General features: G+C 52.3%; 2 protein-coding genes across 4 annotated transcripts in view; one reads left to right on the top strand and one right to left on the bottom strand.

Annotated features, from left to right (window-relative positions):
- Positions 1-4,355, top strand: part of CDON (cell adhesion associated, oncogene regulated) — a 105,534-nt gene extending 101,179 nt beyond the window's left edge. Inside the window, exon 20 of the mRNA XM_055273667.2 lies at positions 97-4,355. Within this exon, the coding sequence (XP_055129642.1) occupies positions 97-260 (164 nt within the window). The 3' untranslated portion in view covers positions 261-4,355. The remainder of the gene's footprint in view (positions 1-96) is intronic.
- Positions 4,356-4,409: 54 nt separating this feature from the next.
- On the bottom strand, positions 4,410-15,108 carry VSIG10L2 (V-set and immunoglobulin domain containing 10 like 2). Of its 3 annotated transcripts, XM_055273669.1 has the most exons (12): positions 15,016-15,108; positions 13,136-13,486; positions 12,592-12,867; positions 10,878-11,153; positions 10,018-10,266; positions 9,100-9,360; positions 7,474-7,764; positions 6,778-7,074; positions 5,994-6,116; positions 5,667-5,691; positions 5,506-5,558; positions 4,410-5,356 (listed from the first exon to the last, which is right to left on the bottom strand). In XM_055273669.1, the coding sequence occupies exons 1-12, from the start codon at positions 15,095-15,097 to the stop codon at positions 5,259-5,261; spliced, it is 2,382 nt and encodes a 793-aa protein (XP_055129644.1). In that variant the 5' UTR covers positions 15,098-15,108; the 3' UTR covers positions 4,410-5,258. The 3 variants fall into 3 exon arrangements, with proteins under 3 accessions (XP_055129644.1, XP_055129647.1, XP_055129646.1); XM_055273672.1 differs by lacking the exons at positions 5,667-5,691; positions 5,994-6,116; positions 6,778-7,074; ... (4 more) ...; positions 13,136-13,486; positions 15,016-15,108 and having other exon boundaries at positions 9,100-9,504; XM_055273671.2 differs by lacking the exons at positions 5,667-5,691; positions 5,994-6,116; positions 7,474-7,764; ... (3 more) ...; positions 13,136-13,486; positions 15,016-15,108 and having other exon boundaries at positions 5,258-5,558; positions 6,950-7,074; positions 9,100-9,504.
- Positions 15,109-15,512: the final 404 nt, after the last annotated feature.

Here is a 15,512-nt window from a genome sequence, read left to right as displayed (position 1 = left end):
TTCTTCTTGGCTCAAAATGTGAAGAAGTTTTTAGACTGCTTTGTAAAAATCAGCCTTTATCATTTGATAATGCTCCCAAACCTTTCTGTGTTTCAGGAGACAGCTGTGCCCATTCAGAAACAGAGAACAACATTGTAAGTTGGAATGCTCTTATCTTGCCACCTGTCCCAGAGGGCTGTGCTGAAAAGACAACGTGGTCTCCGCCTGGCATTCCTTTAGACAGCCCGACAGAGGTCCTTCAGCAGCCCCAGGAAACCTGAGGACGTGCAAACAAGCAGTCATGTTCCAACTTCAGCCAGTAACTGCACAAAACAGGCCTGGGAGCGAACTGTGTGAAGGACCTTAATTCAAATCAGAGAAAATCATTATTTATTTTTTTGTAGTAGTAATGTCATATGAATGTATCTTAAAACGTGTGCCCTTTTATATTATTTATGCCTTAAATGTTTTCTTCCCCATTCCTTCCTCCCCCTCGGTAGGAAACAACCTTGTTTTGCGTGGTATTCCGTCACCTGGAGGGCAGAGGGGTCCTTCCACGTTTTCTAACAGCTATAGTGACAGCAAGAGCTCCCCATGCAAAGGATCCCATCTCTTGGCTGCTTCGTCTAGGAGGGAATGCAGGGGCCAATTGAAGGTTGCCACCAGCTGGGTTTTCAGGTGGAAAATGGTCTTTCAATAGTGTATTCTCAGACTTTTTTTTTTTTTTTGAGATGGAGTCTTGCTGTCATCCAGGCTGGAGTGCAATGGCTCGATCTCGGCTCACTGCAACAACCGCCTCCCGGGTTCAAGCAGTTCTCCCGCCTTGGCCTCCCGAGTAGCTGGGATTACAGGCACCTGCCACCACGTCCAGCTAATTGTCTTGTATTTTTATTAGAGACAAGGTTTCAGGCTGGTTTTGAACTCCTGACCTCAAGTGGTCCACCCGCCTCTGCCTCCCAAAGTGCTAGGATTACAGGTGTGAGCCACCACGCCCGGCCTGTATTATCAGACTTCCTGAGAACACTTTGAAATCAACTGCAGTTGTGACCCATGTTTATAATAGCAGACCTGGCTGATGGATTTTACAAGAGTGCCTTCCACAAAAGTGGTAATGTGACCTGTTGACTTTCTGCACGTGGGCACAAGTGATGTTCAGTTTGCCAGGCACTAGTCATAGTGTTATGGACGTGGTGGAGTGTAGGGTCTTGATGAAGTAAGGCAGTATGCAGAAAAGGAACCAAGGCCAGAGAGACAAATAATGCCTAATGTCCCACTGCTTTACAATTACATTAATTTGTAAAATGGCCACCGTGGGGCTCTTTTTGACTGTTTCTCGGAGTAGGAACAAAATAAGACATTAAATCGTGGCTTGAAGAGAAAGATACGCATTTTCAGAAGAAAGAAAGGGGAGGGCTGCAGGGAGCCCGTCTTCGCAGGAGCTCTCCAATCTGTTGGATTAGCACAGGGACACGCTCATGGTGCCATGACGCTGAAACTAGTCATGCCCCACCTCCAGCATAGGCAGCGGCCTGCAGGGGTGAGTGTCCAAAAAGACTTACTTTGGAAGAAAAGGGTTTTTTTTTTGTTTGTTTTTTGTTTTTTTGTTTTTTTTTTTTTTCTGAAATTTCCTGATATCTTTTTCAGAATGTCACCCTTGTGAACAGGCACCTATAGCGTTGGTCAGCAGAGCTCCTGACCACGGCTGCCTCTGCGTGACAAGGACATTTGCAGCTGCCTTTGGAAGTCTCTTCACATTAAAAAACAATAATTATATAAGTGTGTTTCATAGCTTGAGTCAAGCTTTCAAGGATCACTGCTCCTTTTTGTATTATGCATCCCTTTAGGGGAAGAAACAGAAAATTACTGTTTCTATAGAATCAAGCAATTACAGCAGAAGTGAAGAAATGTTAGTTTCCCAGAAATCACAGTGGAATAGAATATAATAGTATGTTAACCAACTTTCTGTATAAATGCATCAGTATTCCCTTACATATGTCTATATATTTTATAATAGAACTGTTAGTGAAAATGTGCTTGTTTAAGCTGGGTCACTATGCAAGAGTTACTTCCAGTAGAATGTAGTGAATGTAATTCCCTAGTCGGATATTAGGGATGCTGTAGACCCAAGTTCTACATTCCAGATGTCCGTGCCTATAGTATACTGGATTTATTCTTCATGTTGCTTAGATGCAATTAACTCTGGAGGGGGATAGCTGCGTCCCTTATTTCTGAGACTAGCAAAGGACAAAGTCCCAGCACACAGAATATGAAAACATACCCTGTGTTAGCCAATCAAGTCACAGCAGTGCTGTCACAAAGGGAGTTTTAGAAAACTGGGGAGTCACTGTCCGTAGCAGCCATTTTGATTCAGGAAACAGGTGTATTAGCATGAGCCTTAGGTCATGAACTGCTTTTAAAGACTGAGTTTGAATATGGGATCTGTCCACAAGGAAGAGAAAATGGCTTTACCTTTAGGACAATCTCATTGTGGACTGCTTTATTTATATTATTAGTAACGCTGTTTTAAGTGTTATTCTTTTTATTGTATTTTATTTATAAAAATGCCTTTATATATTGAAATATATAAATATATATATACACACACACACACACACACATATATATATATAGAATTGCCTTTATGTTTAGGCAGTATGAGTTTCTCCCTAAGCGTGAGTTGGCTCTGAACTTTTCTGCCCTGCACAGGCACCCAAACAATCCTACCTAATGTCACTTCACCAGGAAATGAGAGGACATGGTACAGTGTGGGAGACAGCACTAACACGTGTTGAATAACTACTGTGTACCAGGCACTGTGCTCAGTGCTTGTTACTGTTAACTCATTTAACCCTCACAACTCATCTACAAAGTTGGTATTAAAATCCCCCAGTCACTCAGTGAGCCATGGGACCTGAATCCGAACCTAGTTTATCTGGAGCCATAATCTGGGCTCCTCCCATTTTTCCATACTGCTTTCCAAAAGCATTGCGGTTCACTCTTTAGATGGAGCCAGTCCCGTTCCGTATGCTGTGATCTATCCCTGCCGTGGAATTCCTCCGAGGCTCCAACTCTGCAGCCGGAGAAGCTGCCCTCTGGCCTCCGCGGGCTGAGCTCTGCTTATGACTTCGTCTTCCAGGAGTCCACATTTCTCCCCTTGACGGCCCCTGTCTACCACCTCCACCTGGAAATTTGATCTTTACTGTGCTCAGTGATCACGAAATTGGTCAAGCCTCTTCATGTTCCTTCTCATCTAGAATTCTGTGTGATTGTTTTAGCATTAAACTGCCCGCTCCCACTGTATCATTCCACGATCTCCTTTTAATGTTTTTCTTTCAGTTTTGCACTGACGGTCTGGTGACAGTTGCTGCCAGGGTGCAAGTTACATTGCAATGTTCTAAACCTTTTGAAGTGTTCTTAGCAAAAGCATTTCTTTCTGGGTTTTGTTTTTGTCGAATGAGTCTATGAAGACTCAATGCATCCATCTTGGGCTGATCATGCCACAGATCTCATTCCAGCTACGGTACTGCCAAGAAGTGAAGTTTATCATTGAATTTTACCTGTGTTGCTGTCTTTTAAAGTAATGGCTTTGAGATGCATGCTTTGTATCATATTGAAAAGTATGTTTTATTTTCCTTAAAGTTGTAATATTATGTGTGAAACTGTACATATTTTAAATGATGTAGCTTTGGCAGGTTTTATTTGGTTGGTATGATTTTATATTAAAAGAGAACGCTGCTTTCATATAGCGTAGCCCCTGAAGGTGGGGATACTCCCTGTTTGTACAACGCTGCTTATAGTTTGTGATTGGGGTGGGCAAATGTCTTCCTCTGAAATTCTTTGGAACCTCCACCCCTGTCCTCCCCTGAAACTCCCCTGTGCACACCCCTTCTGTTCTGACTGCAGAGATCAAGGCCCTGAAGGAGCAGGATCTTGGGCAAGTGTTTTAGGGGAGGCTGAAAACATACGTGAGCCTGGGGGCGATGGGGAGGCAGGTCCACCTCCTCGGGGCAACTTTGCATTTCTTTGGAAGGAAGGGAGATGAGTAGGAGAGGAGCTTGGGAGGATGAGGAGGAGCGGTCCCGCCTCACACATTGTCTATTTTTACCATTAACCTAGGGCCACATGTTTACGAACTCCAGGTTAGAAATTTAGCCTCCTTGCGAAAACGTTTTGTTTTACTGCCCTAAGCAAATACACATCTCTAGGCTTCTCTGACCAGAAAGCCAACAAAGTCTTTTGAATGGGGTGTGGCCCTTTTGTATTTTATTTCCCATATTTAAATAAGCCTTCCTTAAACCCTAGCCCCAGTCCTGAGAGCTTTGAGGGTAGCCGAAACCCCTTATCTAATAAAGTCTAACTCTGTGAGAACCACAGAATCTTCTTAAGTTTCTCAATTTTCTGTCTCCTTTCAGGCGCCACTTCCCTTGTGCTGGCGGGTCACCCGTTGGCTGTCTTGCCGTTTCTTCTCATCTGTGTCTCCTGCAGAGGCGGCTTGGAGTCCCAAGTCTTCTAGTCAGTTGAACAAGCATTCATTTGTGTTTTCACCCAGATTGCAGACACACACACAAACAGACACACACACTTGGAGCTAGTGAGTCATGCTGGCAGCTGACATTGTGACTCTGGAACAGCCCCGGTGCTCTGTGGGCCAGCTCCCCCAGCCTGGGGGCGGGAAGCTACATCTGCAGTACCTCTGCTCTGTATCTTGTGGGCTGGGACTCCTGGAGTGGGACCACTGCAGCGTCAGTGATGTTTGTAAGCTACGGTTGAGCAAAGGAACACACACCTACACACCTTGTTTCTTCCCACTAGCCAAACCTGGGGCCCAGCCATCAGCCTCTCTCTGCGGGAGTTGCAGTGGAAATAGCCCTCTACTGGCGTGAACATCAGCTCTGATTTATTTAGGAATTGCACCATCCACAGACTTTTTTTCTGGAAGCAGCTAGCTTGCTCATACTTCTATAGCACCACAGATGGTTCCCAGTACCGTGGCTTTCACTTGCCCTCAGACACCCAGAGAACCCTCTCTCCCAGTTGTGGGTCCTCTTCCTTGTCCTGCCACCTCTGTCTTCCCCAAGGTGGGCCAGGGCTTCTCTTGTAACCATGTCACTTAGGGACACTGCAGCTGGGCCTTGCACCAGTTGTAAAGACTGGATATTAAGTGAAAGTGGTAGTTGGTGTCTTAGCTACGTTGGTTTTATGACCAAAGTCTGACAGAAGGGCTCTTCCCAAATCCCACCTGCCTTCCCTAAGCCTATTTGCATCTTCCTCTTCGGGCCTTATGGTGTTGCAGTCACTGTGATGGTGACATTCACTGGAGCATCCATGGTTTCTTGTGCAGGATCCAAACCTGGGGTGGTGGTTGGTGTTTCAAGGCCTATGAAGGGCGTATGTGGGCAAAGAACAGAGAGATGCTTTGAGAGTGTCCAAATGTTCCCAGAGCTCAAGAGAGACCAAGCATCAGCCTCAGCACCCCACACTGGTCTCCTTGCACACGAGTCGTCGTCTTCTGGATAAAGTGCTTACCTGCCTGTGCCTCAGCATCTTCTCTGGAACCCCTCTGTTGGTGCCTTTGCTCCCTGAGAGTGAAGTGGGAGAGTAAAGTTAGTGGCAACTCACTTCCCTCGCTTTCCTTTCCAACTGGAGGAAAGCCCTGGCCCCCAGGATGACTGGGGTTCCACACTCACATGGGAACAAGCAATTGACCAAGGCCTGTAAGAAGGAAAAGAAAAGGAGTATTACTTGGCCAGCCCAGCAGAGATCCCAGGAGGACAGCCCTCTCTTTCCCAATGGGCTCTGTACTAGGGCCTCAGGAACCCAGAAGGGGATGGCCCCAGGTGCCTAGGTTGGGGGTTGGAGCCTCGAATGGCAACATCTAGCACTGGGGAGAGGGTCAGAATTAAGGAAGAGCCTAGATTCTTCTCCCCTGGGACTGCTGCATCTCTCCTGTGGGTAGGTCAGGGCCTGGCCACCCTGTGGGGTCAAGCAGCCCTTCCCTTCCGATTCCCACTCACAGGGGAAAGTCTCCGGGTGCCGGGCAGCATACTGGAACACCAGCAGACAGGCCACCGTTGCTACCACCATTCCTGTGCCTGCTGCACCCAACACCGCTGGATAGGCGCTGAAGGGGGGGTCCGCTAGGAGGGGAGAGCACAGGTCACATGGTTTAGAGCCACTGCAGAACTTGGGCCACAGTGGCTTGTAGGGAACCACTAGGGTTCTGGAGAAGCGGTGCCCTCCCTGCTCATCCAGTTCCCCCTGCAGCTGACGTGGGGACCCAGAGAATCCTGGAGATCAGGAAGGCGGCGCTCTGTCTGCCTAGTGCTCTGGGGTTTGACTCTCCCGCCAAATCCCCTGTTTCTGGTGCAGAAGACAAAAGGTTGGTTATCTTGGCTGCTTGGGGCTGAAGGGGAGTATGCCATAAAATTAGGAATTCCCAGGATGGAGAGGGGGCGGCAGGAAGCTGAGAGCCTGCCTGTTGCCCTGGAGGGGAGACTGAGGCACAGAGTGGGTTCCTGTTCTTAGTCATCCGCACCTTTTCCTTCCTCTCTATTCTGATCATATGAATTAGGGTTCCTAACCCTCAGCCTGGAGCCTCCTGAGCCCCCCAGGGAGGGACAGGAAAGAGCCGTGGAGATTATCTGAGGGGAGGGTGGAGACAAGGACGGGCTAGGGACGGGAGAATTCAGTAGGAAGCGAGCAAAGGAACAGAGGAGGGGATGCCCTGTGAAGAGGAAGATGAACCAGGGGCCAGTGCTTTGGAGAAAAGGTGGGTCCCTCCCTGGCATTAGCTGGCACCTGGTGTCTTCACCTCAGAGGGATGTCCTGCAGTGTGGTGATTCAGAGCCAGGATGCGGAAGGCATAAAGGACCCCGGGGTCCAAGCCTCCCAGCCACCGGCCTCGACTCTCTGGCTCGATGTCACTAGCTGCCGTCTCCCACGCCCCAGCTCCTGGGCCCAGGGCACTGGCCTTCCGCTGCACCAGGAAGCCGGTCAGGTTCCCGGATCCTGAGATGGCCCATTGAAGCTGCACCTCTCTCCGGTGCCTCCCGTAGGTCAGGCGGCTGATGGTGACATTGGGAGGAGCTGGATATCCTGGGTGAGGGTGGAGACAAAACAAGGCACATGTATACCTACAACCATGTGAGCTTGTGCCCCCAGATTTGCTCCTGTCAAGAGACAGCCTGGCAGTGTGGAAAAGGCACAGGATTGGGGTCTGTGGGCCTGAGAAGCCCTGTCTTGTCCCATCAGTTTTTTCCATCTATAAAATGAAAGGGAGGCGATCCTGCCTGCATGGCGTTCTGTTTGCCATGACTGCACCAGATTCACGCACGTGTTGCCCATCTAGCTCTTGAGTCCTGCCTATGCCCGAGGTGGCTCAAGCGTCCGCATTTTGGAGCAGGGAATCCCTGTGCTTTCCGCTTCGAGCACTCTGTGGCTGTTGGTCTCCCAGCCCCCACCTCACCACACACACGCACTCGACCCCTCACTCACTCAGGACCTCCAGCAGCACGCTCCGACTGCTGTTGCCCACGGCGTTGCGGGCCACGCATTGGTAGGTGCCCCTGTGGTGTGCCGGGTCAGCATTGTAGATGCGCAGGCGCAGCTGGGCACCCTCAGGGTGCAGCATGAATCCTGAAGTGCCGGGGTCCACTTCTTGTTGTTGAGGCCCCAGCCAGAGGAGCTGGGCAGGTGGTGTGCCCCCGCGGAGAGAACACTCCAGCCAGGCCTCTCCCCCCTCCAACACTGACACGCGGGGCTCAGCCACGTCCAGCTGTGGGGCTTCTGCGGGGACAGAGGATGAGGCTGGCTAGTGGGAGGGCTTGGGGACAAGGTGCTGGCCAGCATTGGAAGACATGGAGAGGAGATGGAGCGGGAGTGCTGCGGAGTTGACAATGAGGCTTGTCTGGGGCCAGTCTGCCTTCTCTTCAGGTTCCCATCCTATGCCAAGTTCCTGTCACAGTGTGCTCCAGGGCTTGCTGATATATGATAAAATCAGCAGTGTTCCTCCCTGCTCCTTCCCTGCCCCACCCTAGCCTCGGCTCCTGCAGGCAGGGCCCTGCCTTACTAGTCTCTGCTTGAACGGCCCCTTCCAGCACCTGGCCTCCCTCCCACTAGTGGCCCCCCACCTCCCGGCTGGCTCCAGGCATAGTGCTGGGACCATAGCAGGTGCTCAGATTTTATGGACTGACTTATTAAAGACCCAGACTCTCAGGTGTCAATGAATCTCCTACGATGGAATTTCCGGTCCTGAGACTGAGTAATAGGGAAGGAAATATTTGGGGTTGAGGCCTCCTTAGAGCCCTGAGAACATGCTAGTTACCAAGCCTTTGGGGACCAAGAGGTAAACCATTCTGTGAGAACTGTTGTATGTGACAGCTTCTCTGTTTGCTTTTCTCACATTTTTTTTACTTTGATATTTTATTCTTTTTTTCCTGGTTGCAGTAAACAGACTGGCAGGGCCAGATGAAGACAAAGAGGAACCAGACCAAAACCAAACAGAGTAAGAGAGGTAGAGAACTGACTTCTGAAACATTAATGCAAATCAACAATATAATCAGGCACCTCTCTTATGCAAATCCATGTAAATGAAGATTATGCAACTGGCATTTCCACTTCCTCTAGATCAGTGCTATCCAATATTGTAGTGACCAGCCACGTCAATATGGGAACTTGAAATGTGGCCAGTCCAGATTGAGATGTGCAGTAATTGTATATATACCAGATTTTAAAGACAAGATAAAAAAAGAATGTAAAATATCTCATTAATAATTTTTATTATTACATATTGAAATGATAACATACTGGATATATTGAGTTAACTAAAGTGTTTCACTTGTTTCTTCTTCTTTTTAAATGTGGCTGCTAGAATATTTTAAATCACATATATGGCTCACATTATATTTTTATTACACAACTCTGACCTAGCCTAACCCCCTCATTTTATGGGTCAAAGAAAATTTGAGTCCCTGGGAGCTCAGCTCCTACCTACCTCCTAGCTTCCCCATCCGCACTGACTCACTTTCCATGCCAGCACAGCCACCCCCTCTCTTTGTCCTGATTCCAAAGGGTTCCTCCTCCTGTCCCAGCCCCAGAACAAACTCGCTAGCCCCTACTCACCCAGCTGGAGGTGGCAGTGGGGGTCAGGGGTCCTGAGCAGGTGAGTGCCCTGGCAGGTGAACTCTCTGCCAGCCAGATCTTCTTGGGCTTGCAGGAGGTGAACGGCCACCGAGGAGCTGCTACCGCCCAGGGGCTGCTGCTGTTCATCAAGCCAGCTCAGCGTGGCGGGGGGCTCGCCGCCAGGCCACTCACAGCTCAGCATGACGAACTGGTCCCCCATTGTGGCTGTGCTCCAGCAGGTGGGTCTCCCGAGAGGCTCCCCTGGAAGGAATGATGGCTCAGTATGGCCCTGTGGAAGGAGGAAGGGCTTGGCAGTTCCACCCTATCCCCCTTCCTTCATTTGTTCCTTCACTCCCTCCTTCCTTCATTACTTTGTCACTCACTCATTCACACACTCATCATTTATTGATCATGTGCCAGGGAAATGGTGGGAACAGACATTAAACAATTATTATGATTTGATGTGTGCTAGAATATAGACAGAAAGACAGACAAACTCCCTGGGGCTTCCGGAAAGAGGACAGAATGACATCTGAACTCTATCCTGGCTGATGGCTGGGAGTTCTGTCTGCACACTTGGCAGAGAGAATGCTGAAGGCAAATTTCAAGCCCAACGTGCGTCAGAGCGGTAGAAGTGCAGTGTGAGGGCAGTGACAGCCTGCTGACCCTGCAGGCAGGGACAGTGGGGAGGTGTCAGGGCTCCAAGCCCAAAGTGAGGCGAACAGAGCACAGTGTGGATGGGAAAGATGGGAGATGGGGACTGAGAGCTGAGTGCCGCCCACCTCCTTGTTACATGGCGTGTTTTGGAGCCTGCGGTCTGGAGCGCCACCCAGATCCCAGGCCCCCCGGCTCTCCCCTGACCTCTACCCACACTCTGCCTGGAATGTCAGAGCCCTAGGGTTTCCTGTGTCCACTCACAGAGCATGACCGTGCAGAGGGCAGGTGGTGCCAGGGCTGGGTGCTGGCCAGTGCAGGTGAAGACGCTGCCACTGGGGAGCTGGGCGGCTGCATGACTCCAGGTGGCGTTGCTGGGGGCAGTAGGGCCAGGTCCCTGGGGCCCATCCCATTGCAGCTGGGCAGGCGGAAGCCCCCCAGGCCAGGCGCAGAGCAGAGTCACAGCCTCAGGGCTGGGATGCACTGCACAGGAGGGCTGTCCCTCAGGGGGATCTGGATGGGGAAGTGGGTGAGGCTGGAGCAGGCTCCACTGCCAGTGCCCTGCAGCCCCCAGGCCCAGGCAGGCGAGTCTGAAGGCCAGGGGTGTCAATGGGTAGGGGAGTAGGGAGAAGTGGGTTAGGGGAAAGACTGAGTCTCTCTGAGGGGCTGGTGAGCAACAGGCTGAGGTCTCAGGTCAGGGGCAGGAGGTTACCGAGTGTACAGGGGTTTGGAGTCCCCAAGGAATCTCAGAGGCCCCGTGGAAGGCCCCATCTCCCATTCTCGTCTTTGCCCCTGGGCACCCAGGAGCCAGCACACCTTGCCTCACTGTCATTGCCCTTCTCTGTGCCTCAGTTCAGTCCGCAGGGCCATGGGAATAATCACTTAGTGGCGAGGTGCTATGTAGTGTCGGTAGCTTCCCCCCATCCCTTCCCCTTCCCACAGTTTTCTTATCCTCTTTCCCCGCCCTCCAACTCCACTTGGTTGGAGACATCCCTCCAACAAGAGCAACTTCGGCACACGTCTCTCCACGGGGCCGCTGGGTCTGCCCGAGGACAGCCCCACAAAGGCTCCAGGGTGAGCTGTCCCCAGGCCAGGTCTGGGCGTCACCCGACCCCCACACTCACAGTAGATGGTGAGCTGGACAGTAGTCTGGGTGCGGGCGTCCAGGTAGCTGTTGCGGGCCAGGCAGGTGTACAGGCCTGTGTGGACACGGCCAGCTCTGGCGATGACATAGGTAGGCCCCGTGTGGACTTGCGTGTGGTCACGGAGCCACACATAGTGACTAGGTGGGTTGGAGGCAGCCAGACAGCTCAGGGTCACCTCTTCCCTCTCACTGGCCCAGAAGCCCTCCTCAGTGAGTCCCAGTGGCTCCACGGTGATCACAGGCTTGTCAGGACCATCTGGAGAGCAAGGAAGGCCAGTTACACCTCCCCAGCTTCATTCCTTCATTCCCGCACATGCTCATCTCTGAATGTATGCATCCATCTTAGGGGCATGTAGTATGCACTGGCCCATGTCCACCCCAAGGCTAGGCCCTCTTGGAGCTCAGAGTCCAGGGGCCATGGGCACAGTCCAGGATGCTCAGGGCTTATGTGTGGAGGTGAGCGCCCTGGGCTGTGGGCGCTTCCTCGAAGGACTCCTGGGTTGGGCCAAGGTGGGGCAGAAGAGAAGTAGGGGACCGGAGCTCCCCATGTGCCTGAGACTGAGGGGCTCTTGGAAGCAGACAGTCGGCCACTGTAGACTGCAGAAGTAAGATACTCCAGTGGGTGATGTCCTGAGCCCTATCCCAGCAGCCGCCTCCTTTCACTTCCTTGGACTCCACCTTCCCCTCTCTCCTGCGTTCCAAGCTCAGGGTCACCGTCTTCGAAGCTCTCCCTGACTCCAAGAGTTCTGAATTCTTTGCCTGCTTCCAGTCTGCTCCTGCCTCTTTCCCAAGAACTCTCCTGGTCACCTGCCTCCTCAACAGTCCTCAGTTCACAGTTTCCACAAACCACCACCGTGAAGACCAATAAATTGGACGCCATTCGTCCTTGCTCCTTAAAACGTCTAAGACCAGCACTGTGCAATAGGTGGATGCCAGCCACAGATTTTTTTTATAACATTTTCTAGTAGCCAAATCTTAAGTAAAAATGACCAAACCCGATCAAGCAAAAAACAAAAACAAAAACCACGAATAGGTGTTTTACTTTAAGAATATATTTGATTTAAGCATATATATCCAGAATGTTATTTCAATATATAATCAATATAAAAGTTACGGATAGTTTACATTCTTTCTTTTGGACTACATCTTCGAAATCAAGTGTGCCTTCCATGCCTACAGCACAGCTCAGTTTGGATCGGCTCCATTTCAAGTGACCGAAGGTACACATGCGTGGCTGCCATCTGGGACAGCGAGCTCCAGGCCACCCTGGCCTTCGTCTTTCACCCGGGGCTCTTGATTTCTAACTTCAGGCTTACTGCCCTCTCCTCCCACTGTGGCCCCACCTCCATCTCCTCGGGGTTCCGTGGGTTTCTGAGAGCCCTCCAGGCTCAACCTAAAGGCAGACTCTCCAGGCCGCCAGTGAAATCGTGAGTGAAATTGTAAGCATGAATGTATGCACATTTTCCTGGAAAAGGGTGTCCATGACCTTAAAAAGGCTAAAAGCCTGGAACTAGAGCTGCACTGGGCACCAGGGGCACAGCACCCCGTGACTCTTGCCTGCTGGAGATTTTAGAGGGAGGGGCACTCCCGCAGTGGAGGGATCTGGGGAGTTCTGAGGTGTGGAAGGCCGAGTGTGGATGGGGAGATGGGTGTCAGCCCTGACAGCCCCCCCCCCCCACCACAGTCTGACTCACAAATGACGTCCAGGAAGGCCCCGTCACTGCTCAGCCTGTTCACGGAGTTGCTGGCGCTGCACATGTACCAGCCTAGGTGTGTCCGGTTGACAGGGTCCAGCTGCAATAGTGGCTCAGTGACCCCCACCAGGGCCTCTCCAAGGCCTCGGGATGCCTGATGCTGCCAGGCAAAGGTCACAGGCTCTGTGCCCTCCCACACTGCACACGTGGCCACCACGGAGGCTCCCTCCACTGGGGATGGGTTACTCAGTCGCACTTGAGGCTTGGACACCGGCACTGGCCAGAGGAGGGAGAGGCCCGCTGTGTTATTACAGACCCAGGACACGCCCAGCTGTGTCCAGCGCCCCCACCCCTGCTGGCTGGGGCCTCACCTGCCCACCCACCATGACCATCCCTTCCTCATCACCCTAGCTTTCCTCAGTCCCTGCAGTGGGGCGCCCTTTAGAATCCGGGTCCCGCACGCACACAAAGGGAATGGGCAGCACGCATGCAGAGAAATCCAAAGCAGCCCGTGGACCAGCTGCAGCTGGGGCCAGGCCCTCACCCAGCACAGCCAGCGTGAGGTGGGAGTAGGCAGTGTGGAGCTGGCCACCAGCCACGTGCAGAACCTGGCATAGAAAGTGGCCGCGGGCACCCTCGCGAAGCTCCCCCAGCACCAGGCTGCTGTTCCTCAGACTCACGACTCCCAGAGCCGAGGCGATGGCCTCCACCTTGGACATGGCTCCATCGGTGACGGCCACAGGCCGGGGAACCAGGGAACCCAGGGGGATGAAGCTCCAGAGGACCAGCAGCGGGGCAGGCCCGGAGCCACAGGCCAGCTCCACGGAGCCACCTCGCACTCCCTGGACAGACACCACCTCCTCTGCAGGGGCCTCGGGGGTCGGGTGGGGCTGGCCTGGGGAGAGAAGGGGCATAGCAGGACTTCTGGGCTGCTCTGGGCTCTCCTGCACTCCCTGCCTTGCCTGGAGCCTCTCTTTTTGGTTCTGCAGTCCCAAGCGGCCCAGGCAGGTTCAGGAAGGCCACATAAAAGCACTTCTGGAGTCGGTGGGCAAGAGACAGTTTCTGTGGGAGCCTCCGGGTTTCCTGTTTGGAGGCACTGAAGGAGGGGTTGACTGAAGTCAGAGAATGGACTGGAACAGTGATCCCCACTCCTCATGGGTCACTAGACCATTCAAAAGGCAGATTCGTGGCAGACTATCAAGTCAGACACTCCCAGCGGTGGTGAGGGGGTCAGTACCCAGGAATGTATATTTGTAACAAGCACCCCAAGATCAGTCTGATGATCAGTCCTGTGACGATGGTGACCCTGGAGATAAGGAGATCTGCACGGCCCCTGGTGGCTCGGGGTCTGGAGTTCATGTGTAAGGATTCTAGGAGGATCCCAGGGCTCCATCCCACCCTGTTCCTGTCGCATTGCAGCAAGGGGAAGAGGACCCATCAGCCCATCCAGCATCCGTTCAACTAAACATAGAGTGCCGGGGTCACAAGGACAAATGAGCCCCCACCCCTGCTCTCATGGAGCTCCCAGTCTATCAGGGACCAGCCATTAAGTAGTTCCTGTGGAGTAAGTCACTTAACAGGTGTTCTTGGCTCAGGGCCCAGCCCTCAACCCCAGCCTAAGCCCAAGTACCATGTTCCCCGCTGTCCTCTTACATGTGGCCCAGGTGGGTCTCATGCCATAAAGTGCTGAGGACCTCAGCAAATTTGTGTGAAAATAAGTCCCTGGGGCCGGGCTCGGTGGCTCACACCTGTAATCCCAGCACTCTGGGAGGCTGAGGTGGGCGGATCACCTGAGGTCAGGAGTTTGAGACCAGCCTGGCCAACATGGCAAAACCCCGGTTCTACTAAAAATACAAAAATTAGCTGGGCATGGTGGCACACACCTGTAATCCCAGCTACTCGGGAGGCTGAGGCTGGAGAATCGCTTGAACCCAGGAGGCAGAGGTTGCAGTGAGCCAAGATCACACCACTGCACTCCAGTCTGGGTGACAGAGCAAGACTCCGTCTCAAAAAAAAAGAATAAAAATACGTAACCCAGAAACCAATTTCTTCCAACCCCATGGACATTGCTTTGGCCCAGGATGCCAGCATCTCTCACCTGCATTATGGCAAGGATCTCCTGATTGCCCTAATCCCCCTCAAAACCAGGGAGCTTTCTGAAACCTAGATCTGACCATGCCACTCCTAAGCTTACCACCTCACAGTGGCTCTCAGGATGACTCCAGCTTCTCAAGGTTAAGCAGAGTGCTATCACCTACGTGGCACATAGTAGTCGCTCAGTGAACGCTAGCTAAATGTCTAGCCGATGAATGACTGAATGGACTTCATGGAATGGAATGCAAAAGGAGGATCCCCCAGGAAGTGGCAAGAATAATGGGATGGGAGTAGGAAATGAACCCCCTGGGGGATCTGAGTATCACTCACCTGAGGCCCTCGGGTGCAGAAGGCAGAGGCGTATCAGCAGCAGGAGGCTGACCGGGTTGTGCTGGGCCCTCTGACCCACCATGGCCCCATCTCACTGGTGGCCACCCACCTGAGGCTCCTGCCTGACTTGGGGGCCCTTTCGACCCACAGCAGAGCCTAGCCCTGGGAGGATGGTGGTCTGGTTCAGGTTGCCAACTTCAGCCCTGCCCATGCCTCCACCCCTGCTCTCCTGTTACCCTCAGTGCCTCGATGACTTGTGAATTATTTACCAGATGATTCACTCTATCCATAATGCAGAGTTGGGGAGGGCAGGACGTGGCTGGGGCAGACCCAGGGGAGAGGACCACGAGCTCCCTGCATTTTCACTCGAAGGATATTGTAAAATTAGAGTCACTGAACAGAGTTGAGAAAGGCCCCCAAACTCTTCTGTTCCAATCACCTGCCCAACACAGGACTCCGACCACAGGGACCTTGAGGTTCAAACAACCTTTAGGTGG

Source organism: Symphalangus syndactylus, chromosome 3 (assembly GCF_028878055.3).
Source record: "Symphalangus syndactylus isolate Jambi chromosome 3, NHGRI_mSymSyn1-v2.1_pri, whole genome shotgun sequence".
Lineage (NCBI taxonomy): Eukaryota > Metazoa > Chordata > Mammalia > Primates > Hylobatidae > Symphalangus > Symphalangus syndactylus.
Note: the sequence above shows the minus strand (reverse complement) of the source record. Positions and strands in the feature narration are given on the sequence as shown.